General features: G+C 57.6%; 4 protein-coding genes across 4 annotated transcripts; 2 read left to right on the forward strand and 2 right to left on the reverse strand.

Moving 5' to 3' along the window:
* Positions 1–266: 266 nt before the first annotated feature.
* PHSY_000350 (1-acylglycerol-3-phosphate O-acyltransferase) lies at positions 267–1,373 on the forward strand (the record flags this gene model as incomplete). The annotated part of the gene is made up of 1 exon (XM_012330991.1): positions 267–1,373. The coding sequence occupies one exon, from the start codon at positions 267–269 to the stop codon at positions 1,371–1,373; it is 1,107 nt and encodes a 368-aa protein (XP_012186381.1).
* A 125-nt stretch (positions 1,374–1,498) lies between these two features.
* On the reverse strand, positions 1,499–4,222 carry PHSY_000351 (hypothetical protein; the record flags this gene model as incomplete). Its single annotated transcript, XM_012330992.1, has 1 exon — positions 1,499–4,222. The coding sequence occupies one exon, from the start codon at positions 4,220–4,222 to the stop codon at positions 1,499–1,501; it is 2,724 nt and encodes a 907-aa protein (XP_012186382.1).
* Positions 4,223–4,328: 106 nt separating this feature from the next.
* PHSY_000352 (hypothetical protein) lies at positions 4,329–4,894 on the reverse strand (the record flags this gene model as incomplete). Its single annotated transcript, XM_012330993.1, has 2 exons — positions 4,329–4,647; positions 4,878–4,894. 2 exons carry the CDS (start codon positions 4,892–4,894, stop codon positions 4,329–4,331), a joined length of 336 nt encoding a protein of 111 aa, XP_012186383.1.
* A 629-nt stretch (positions 4,895–5,523) lies between these two features.
* PHSY_000353 (aldehyde dehydrogenase) lies at positions 5,524–8,180 on the forward strand (the record flags this gene model as incomplete). Its single annotated transcript, XM_012330994.1, has 4 exons — positions 5,524–5,557; positions 5,975–6,116; positions 6,377–8,033; positions 8,121–8,180. The coding sequence occupies 4 exons, from the start codon at positions 5,524–5,526 to the stop codon at positions 8,178–8,180; spliced, it is 1,893 nt and encodes a 630-aa protein (XP_012186384.1).
* Positions 8,181–9,079: the final 899 nt, after the last annotated feature.

The following is a 9,079-nucleotide window of genomic DNA, read 5'->3' on the forward strand; positions in this document are numbered from 1 at the left end:
TACGCGGGTGGTTCGCGCGTGACGGTGCGAGTCGACCACGTCTGTGCGTCTTGCGTTCTTTTGGCTTTGGATTCACATTGCAGAGAAAAACCTCGGCAAATGCATCGACATCAAACCGGATGTGCCCCATCACTACCACCATCACCACCATCACCACCATCACCATCCTCCTACAGTATACACCACACATACAGTCATCGTTCGTCCGATCGCGTGCCCTTTTCGCTCTGGGTCACTGCAAGCACCTCGTTCTTCCCACCTGTTTGATGTCCAACCATCGTCAGACCACCAACCATCCGTGTACACTACTCTTTTCCCTCGTCACCCTGCCGTTCACGTTCAGCATGGCAGTGCTCTCCAAATCGCTCTCCACCCTCACGGCGGGCGCCCTGCTCCTCCTCGCCCTCGTCTCCCCACGCTCTCAGAAAGTGCGCTTCTACCTCAACTCTCTCATCTACATCGCCGGTCTCGCCACGTGTTCCGTCTGGGGGATCTTTGTCTCGATCTTCCTCTCGTTCGTTCCGGGCCAACGACTCAACATCAACAAGGTCGTAGCGCGATCCTTCTGGCGCTTGACCGCACCGCTCGTCGGCATCCGCTTCGTCGTCGAAGGCGAGGAGCACTTCGCTTCCGCTACACCCGCCGTCGTCGTCGGCAACCACCAGACTGCAATGGACATCCTCTACCTCGGTAGAATCTTCCCCAAATCCGCTTCCATCATGGCCAAGAAGGAACTGCAATTTGCACCGCTCCTCGGACAGTTCATGAAGCTCTCCGGTGCAGTATTCATCAACCGTAAGAACCTCAAGGATAGCATCAAAGCCTTTTCGGAAGTAGGCAAGACTATGAACGACAAGAAACTCTCACTCTGGATCTTCCCCGAAGGAACACGTTCCGGCCTCGCCACCCCTGATCTACTGCCCTTCAAAAAGGGCGCTTTCCACCTAGCCATCCAAGCCGGCGTTCCGGTGGTACCCGTCGTGTGCGAAAACTACAACCGTCTCTTCGACTCGAAATCCAGATTCGAAAGCGGAACCATCAAGATCAAAGTCCTACCCCCCGTCCCTACCAAACACCTCACCGCAGCAGACGCAAACGACCTCACCGAAAAAGTCAGAGCGATGATGCTCCAAGAGCTGAAAAACATGGATGCAGAACGTCAAAGAGCAGACGTCGCAGGTATCGACGAGGACGAGGCAAGCATGCGCGGCGTTGCCGGCTTCTTCAGCAGATTCGTCGGAGCCGGAAAGAGCTGGCAGAGCGTCAACAGCAAGGTCGATAGGAAGGAGAGGCAGTTGAGGGAGAAGGGCACTAGTGGAGAGAGGCCAGAGGATTACCATCTGGTGTCAGAGGGCCAGAAGAAGTCGAATTGAGACGCGGGGCTACTCAGCTCTCCACGCCAGCCTCTCACCAGAATTTTTGTAGGAACGACGCTGTAAATACACTTGTCCCACCGCACCCGCCAGCGTTCCCAATGAAACGGCATACCCCACAACCATCACGTCTGACCCCCCGCCCTCAACGGCGACACCAAGCTCCTGACAAACGCCCTCATCGTCTTCCCCGCATCCGCACCCCACATCCCCACGCTAACTTCGTCGCAGCAGCGCTCAAACTCCTCCGTGTGCGAGACGAGATGCCACTGCTGGTACACGTACGTCTTGATGCGCGTGTGCAGCTCCGTGTACATGGACGTGGCGAGCAGCATCGGGAACGCCGACTGCGGCGTCAGCGTCGCCACCATGTGCATCGCCGCGAGCCGCGAGAGCTCCTGCATGTGGTAGCGGTGCGCCAGCTTGAAGATCGACAGCGCCGAGGCGGGACCCGGGTCGGCGCAAGGGTGGGCGTGCGGGTCGAGGGTTGCTGCAGGAGCGTTGGATGTGGCACGACCCGATGCGCGACTGGCTTCGTCCGTGGTGTGATGCTTGCTGGCTGCGCTTGCGTCGATGACGGACGAGGGCGAGTTCGGCGCTGACAGAGGGCGAGCACTGACACTACCACTTGCTCCGTCGACCAGTCCCGCAGCACTCGTTCTCTGTCGCAGAGATCCAGATGTGGTGGAAGGCTTTTGCAGAACAAACGAGCCCGAAACACCTCGCGGACCACCTGCGGATGGGGCGGCGCTCATCGAAAAGCCCATGCCGTCCATCTCGAAATCATCGTTGTCCTTGAGCTGCGAGATCGGCGTCCACTCGACGAGCAGATTCCTGGGCAGAGCTCCAGCGTGACCGGCATCCCCGCTCGCCGATCCAGCTGTGAGATGGCCAACGTCAGCACCTTTCGCCCATTCTTCATCGAGTATGGCGCTGCGCACGTCTTCCTTGTCCGCGAATTGAATGTCATCCGTGTACAGATAGCGCAGGAACCAGTAGGCTGTGACGAAGTCGGCATCCGAGATCTGGAGTGTGCGCACGTTGCGGCCGTAAGCGGCGCTCGCTCCGACTGCCGCATAGTTGCGGCTGATCCCCTCGCTAAAGTCGGAGGCAAGCATAGTCTGAAAATAGTCGCTGCGGCTCTTGAGGACGCTGGCATGTGCCCACAGCACACGATCGCGGACAAAGATGCGGTCCGGGTCATCGTCGATCGAAGTGAATGTCGGAGCTTCGGACTGGTGCGCGGAAGCAGGAGCGGTAGGGCAGCTGGAACCGATGGGATATGGGACGACGCGTCCGATATTTTCTGTGATGGTGTTGTCGGGATGCCCATCATCCGACATTGAGGCACAGTCGGACAGTTCCGGCAGCAAGACACCCCTTTCCCGAACCAGGATGCGCACATCACCCGTGTTAGCATCGTCGAGTAAGCCATGAAGCGAGCTGAGCACGGCTCTGGGAACCAGGTGATGACCGTCAACTTCGATGGGAGCATGTGAGGCAGCGGCATCGTCGAGCTGACCAGATCGAGCGCGCGTGTGACCGGGCCCCAAGCCAAGCTGAATGGTGAGGGCGACTGCATCGTCACGCGCGACATTGAGGTCCTGTAGCATCTCGGATACGCTCGGAAGGTCGTGGCAGGTGAAGAGGTCGGCCTCCTTCTGGAACGTGTAGTCATAGAAGCGTCGCCACAGATAGCCTCCGCTCTCGGCGCCGCGTCGGCCGACAGCTGCTCGGATGGGTCTCAACCCAACCATGATGGAAGCAGGGATCTCGACATTGGCATGCGTGTACTCCAATACCAGGGCAGTCAAGTAGACAGACAGGATGGTGATACTGGGGCGACTTGCGGCCGAGTCCGAATCGTTGACTTGATCAGCAGCTGTATCGGCGCTGGGGATATTGGCCGCCGTGACCTCATCGTTACCATCATCCGAGCCATCGTGTTCATTGGTCGAGTCATTCTCTTGAGACTGGTCGGTGAGAGGGCGAGTAGTACGAACGAGCTCGAGCTTCCACTTGTTGTCACCAAATACTGGTTGACTAGTCCAGACATCACTTTTGCCAGCTCCCGCAGATACTGAACGACCGCCCTCTGACGGCGGAGGTGAGTGCTCGACCTCTTCGCGGAGCAAGTGGAGATCGCGAATGGACCAGGTGAAGGAGATCGTGGTGGTCTCTTCAAAGATAGGCTGCTCAGCACGGAGAGAAGAGGCGAGCAGGCTCGAATCCCAGCCAGAGGCGGCTGGGACGGAATGAGCAACGGTGCTGCGTTGCGTCTCTGCAGAGCGATACGTGTTGCCAAGATGGGAGGATACACGTGCGTTCTGACGCTGTGGATGAGCAGCGTAGAAGCTTATCGAACCGGCTCGGGGGCTGAAAGTAGGCGTAGAGGCTGCGGAATGATTCGGGCGAACAGGAACAGGCGAATGAGAGGCGGATCGTTGATGATAGATGGACTCTCTAAGTGACTGCGACCACTGCTGGGCGCCTAGACTGGAGCTGGGAGAGGCGGTGGAGGCGAGGTTGCTAACAGGATTTGCATCGTGCGAATAGTATCCAAAGATGGACGGCATGGCGTGCGATTGGAAGGGTGAAGCTAATGCTGAGGCAGCAGACTGATTGCGCACAGCTCGCTCGCGAGAGTTAGGAGCTTGAGCACTGAGTCGAGCTACAGGTCGACGAGCTGAGACGTGGGTGGAGCCAGACGCTGGAGCTTGAGAATGAGAGTACCTGTTGGGAACAGCGGTCGTGGTCGGAGCGCGTGGGGCTGCGTTCCTGATGGTAGGCGTGGCAGTGCCAGAGCTGGGCGATGAAGCAGAGACGGTCGTGGAAGCGCGGGGTAGCATGGACGTAGTTGACGTCGAGGCGGTGGTTGGAACTTGCGATGCGGATGTGCCTGGATCGGAAGGCTCTGCAGTCTGAACTGATAAGGGCGTATGGGATTCGGGTGCGTCAGCGGCTCCCGTCGCAGTTTCTGCTGTTGACATGGCAGAGGCGCTTGCGTGGTTGGCCGTCACGTCGTTGCTGTTGGTGCCAACGGGCGAGAAGGCGGCGAGCGACGAAGGCTCTTGCGAAGTGGTGCTGTGAGCAGCAGCGGTAGGCACAGAAGTGGATGCGGATGTTGAAGGCGGGGCTGGTTCCGAAGCGACTCCAACCTGATCGCCACCCGAGGTAGCAGTGCTTGATGAGTTGGATACCATGTCGGAATTGTCGCTTGTCACTGTCGTCCGAAAGCAAAGCAGACGAGGCTGCACAGTTTCGAATGCGTGCTCTGCAAGGATAGCAGAGTTTTTGCAATGTTCGGAAGCTACAGTCTGTAGCGGATAGCAAGGCGGAGCGGATGTGTTCAACAAGCAAGGCGCAACTGAGCACCGAGTCGTGGGATTGGCACTGCATTCGGCTTGCATTCACACAGGATCGGCATCCATCCGTTGGACAATCCCACACTGGCGCATACGATTTCGGATTCGATCCGAACCCACTTATCTATTGCAAGCTCACAGTCTCAAGCAGCGCATGCGAGATGAAGTCTGGCTCGCTCCCACTGCATCCACGGGACAACAGTGCCAATCTAGGATTTCATCAGTTGCCGATACAGAGTCAGAGAGAGGATTGTATGTTTAGGGGCTGCATCCACCGATAGTGCCAGCCGACAGGCACGCAACGCTTTGACAGGGTCCAACTTGCACACTCTTCATTTTTTGTTTGGCGGACAAGCAGCAGTGTGTTGTGATGTGACCGGGCGATGCACAACATGCAGCTTGGACCCTGACTATCCGCTCGGTGCACGATGACCACAGCCAACGACCAACCGAAAATGGAAAAGGGGAAGGCGCCATCGTGTGCCAAGAGACTGGCGTGATTTGGCCAACTCATCGGTGTCGAGTTGCGGGGCGTAACACGCAAAAGAAAAATTTGTTCGATCTGACAAGCGAATCAGGCCAAAAAACCGGGCTTCGAGACGGCCAGCAGGATCCGCGGCTCGTGCATTGCCATCTCGTCCAAGTGACGCTGCTTAGCCGAGAGCGAAGGGTCTGAGAGCGAGGTTGGTGTGGGAAAGCTTCGGGACGGGCAAACCCCGAGCTGCTTCGCTCACAGCGTCGTCGGATACGGTTGGCAGTCACCACGACCCATCTCGACCGCAGGAATGCCATATGCAGGATCAGCGTACATCATACGAGGTGGATATGCCTCGCAGCGTGACACTGCATCTTCTGTACAGTCCCAAGGGTGACATGGAACTGGCGTGTACCGTCGGCTTTGCTGCAGGTCTTCAAACGGTGCAGTGACGAAAAGCGGGGAAAAATATACGCCGTGAGGTGACGGGTGTGTGTCATCCACGAGGGAGAGACAAGGTCGTTCAGGAAAAAAGGTGATTGCGGGGTCCACTAACTTAACGGATTGTGAGCCTTGACTGGTCTGGTGGTAACCTGCACTGCGCACATCCAGTGTGTAGCTTGAGGTCGCGTTTTCGTCTTGTAGATTGGACTAAACTTGCTGTATTTCATTGCGACCGATTCGACAGGTCGTGTGGTTGTGTCTCTCTGTGTGTGTCACTCTGCTCTTTCAGTCTATCGGCTGATTGTCTGCATCGGAAGCGACCGAGAAAGAGGTGACAGAGCAGAGCCGAAGCAGCCACATTCGCATCCACTTTGGCTACCCACTGTACCTCGAGCGAATCGCGGATGCGGGGCCACGAGCTGCAAGACGAATCTCAGCCTGCAGCCTGCACATCTTCAGGTGACCTTCACTCTATACACGCTAGCTTCTGAAAGCACAATTTTATGCGGATTTGTCGCTGGCTCGCTTGACGATTTGTAACGCGCGTCAGCCTGTGTGCGGCCTCTGCGTCAGTCAGTCAATGCCTGTCGGTTTCAGCGTGTCGGCTGCCGGAATTTGTTGCCGCCGCCGCAACCGCTGTCGGTGCGGCCAACCTTCTCCGCTTCCTGTCACTCGGCTGAGCCGCAACTACAGTATACAGTGTGCATTGACCCGTCCAGCTGGTATCGTTCCATTCGCTGTTCGCCACCCTCTCTTGTGTTTTGCTCACCATCATCCTCGTCCTCGTCGACATCGCTACTTTCAATCCCTGTACTGCGACTTGACGTTTCATATCTCTACGACAAATCGACTACAATCATGGCTGCTGCTGCTACCGCCGCCGCCGAGTCTGGCCTCCAATACACCGCCGTCGATGACATCCCAAAGATTGTCTCCGATCTTCGTGCCGCCTTCTTGACCGGCAAGACTCGTTCCATCGAGTACCGAAAGAACCAGCTCAAGCAGCTCGCCTACATGCTCAAGGACAACCAGGATGCCTTTGTTGAATCGCTTCGAAAGGATCTTGGCCGTTCGCGCTTCGAGAGCATCTTTGCCGAGCTCATGGGCACTACTAATGAGATCGTCGAGGCCGTCGCAAAGCTCGACAAGTGGGCCAAGCCCACCAAGCCTTGGGCTGGTCTCGCTTGGGCTGCTCACGGCGCCAGCGTTCGTTCCGAGCCCAAAGGTACCGTTCTCGTCCTCGGCGCCTGGAACTACCCCATCACCGTCCAGATCGGTCCCGTGGTAGGCGCCATTGCTGCCGGCAACACTGTCATCCTCAAGCCCTCCGAGGTTGCCGGACACACCGCAAAGCTCATCGCAGAGCTCTGGAACAAGTACCTCGACCCCGAGTGCTACCGCGTCATCAACGGTGGCATCCCAGAGACCACCGCCGCCCTTGACCAGCGCTTCGAGCACATCTTCTACACCGGCAACGGCACCGTCGGACGCATCATCGCCGAAAAGGCCGCAAAGTGGCTGTGCCCCACCACGCTCGAGCTCGGCGGCAAGTCGCCCGTCTACGTCGACAAGAGCGCCGATCTCACCATCGCCGCGCACCGCATCCTGTGGGGCAAGTCGTTCAACTGTGGTCAGACCTGCATCGCCCCCGACTACGTGCTTATCCCTCACGAACTGCAGGACAAGTTTGTCCAGGAGCTCAAGAAGGCCTACGAGCGCTTCTACCCGGAGCTTAAGGGTGGTGTCAACAACTCGGAAAGCTACGCCCGCATTGTCAACCCCGGTCACTGGAAGCGTTTGAACGCCATGCTCTCGGGCACCAAGGGCAAAGTCGTGCTCGGCGGCGAAGGTGAAGAAGCCACCAAGTTCCTGCCTCCCACCGTCATTGCCGACGTCAAGCCGGACGACTCAGTCATGACCGGCGAGATCTTTGGTCCTCTCCTGCCCATCGTCCCCGTCCGGGACGTCAAGGCTGCCGTGGACTTTATCAACTCGCGCGACCAGCCTCTGGCTCTGTACCTGTTTGCAGGCGACAAGAAGGTCAAGGAGTTCTTCTTTGACAACACGCGCTCCGGTGCGTGCGTCCAAGGCGACACTCTGCTCCACTTTGCCGTGGACGCCCTCCCCTTCGGCGGTACCGGTCCCTCGGGCTACGGCAACTACCACGGCAGGGCGTCGTTCGACCAGTTCAGCCACCAGCGTGCCAGCCTGGACGCACCCGCCTCCGGTCTGCTCGGTAAGGTGATCGAGCTCGTCATGTCTTCTCGCTACCCGCCTTACACGGACGCCAACCTCAAGAAGATGAGCGCGCTGGCTGCCTACTCGATCTCGTTCAAGCGTCCATCCAACCCGCACAAGAGCGTCACCTACTCATCCGTAAGTGTTCTTCCCGTCCACCCGTCCTGAGCCCATCCGGTGTTCCTCGGTTCCCTTTCCCTTTTCCCTCTGCCTTTTCTCGTTCAGTCGTTGTCGGATGACGCCGTGCAGTGGAGAGGGCACAGATGCAACGCTTCGTCAGCATAGCGTTTCGACCTCTCGCGGCCATCCATGCACGGGCTCTACAACCACTTCTATCCGCTCTTCCCATTTGCTCGGCAGGCTCAATTGGAAGAACAGCACACTGAGCAGCGGATACACCTCTTTTATCTCTTCCAATCTCCCCCTCGGCGCCGTATGCTCGACTCTCTGCATTTGTCTTGCGATTATGTTACGGCGCCCTCCTTTCCTCCCTTTTGCATTGCACTGTATGGGCTACGGAACCACTGATGGGACTCGTAAATCACGTGACGTGACTTTGTTTGGCTTACGCTCGCCCCTGTCCTTTTTCTGCTACATCATCTCACTGATTGCGACACTCGGCATCCGTGCTCTCGGTGGATTGCTGCGATTTCTTTTCTTGGCGGTCCCCTGGTGCGCGGTGTGCCCATTTCGCCTTTTTCACGGTCCGCTGCGAAATTCTGGCGGGAATTTCTCACGCGCGCTTGCTGCACCTCGCTCACCCGGCTCGCATGGGCCTTTTTTGGGGGTAACCGTTCGTTCCAAGAGGCAGGAAAAGGCGGCGTTGTAGCCAAGCGGTTGGCTTTGTTGGTGGCGCTCTTTTCGCTGCTGCTCGGTGCCCGTTCCAGAGGGTTGATCGGTTGGATCTAGACGTTTTGGGCGCGTAGAGCGGAGCCCAAGGTAGAGAGGTCTGGACAGGTCAAGTTCTAGGAATCGGGTGACTGTAGCGAGCTTGGAAGGAAGCGTCGAGTTCTCTAGCTCTTGGATCCGGCCCGGCTTTCGAAAAAACAGATGATACCATGATCCGTGTGTACCTTGATCTTTCTCTGTCTCTACGTCCTTTTGGTTCTAGTAATGATATGTGCTTTCGTTTTCTCAGTTTTGCTTGAAGAATTCGTGTGCTGTGTGTGTGGGTGGGTGGGAGG

This window comes from Pseudozyma hubeiensis (genome assembly GCF_000403515.1).
Source record: "Pseudozyma hubeiensis SY62 DNA, scaffold: PHS5, whole genome shotgun sequence".
Classification (NCBI taxonomy): domain Eukaryota; kingdom Fungi; phylum Basidiomycota; class Ustilaginomycetes; order Ustilaginales; family Ustilaginaceae; genus Pseudozyma; species Pseudozyma hubeiensis.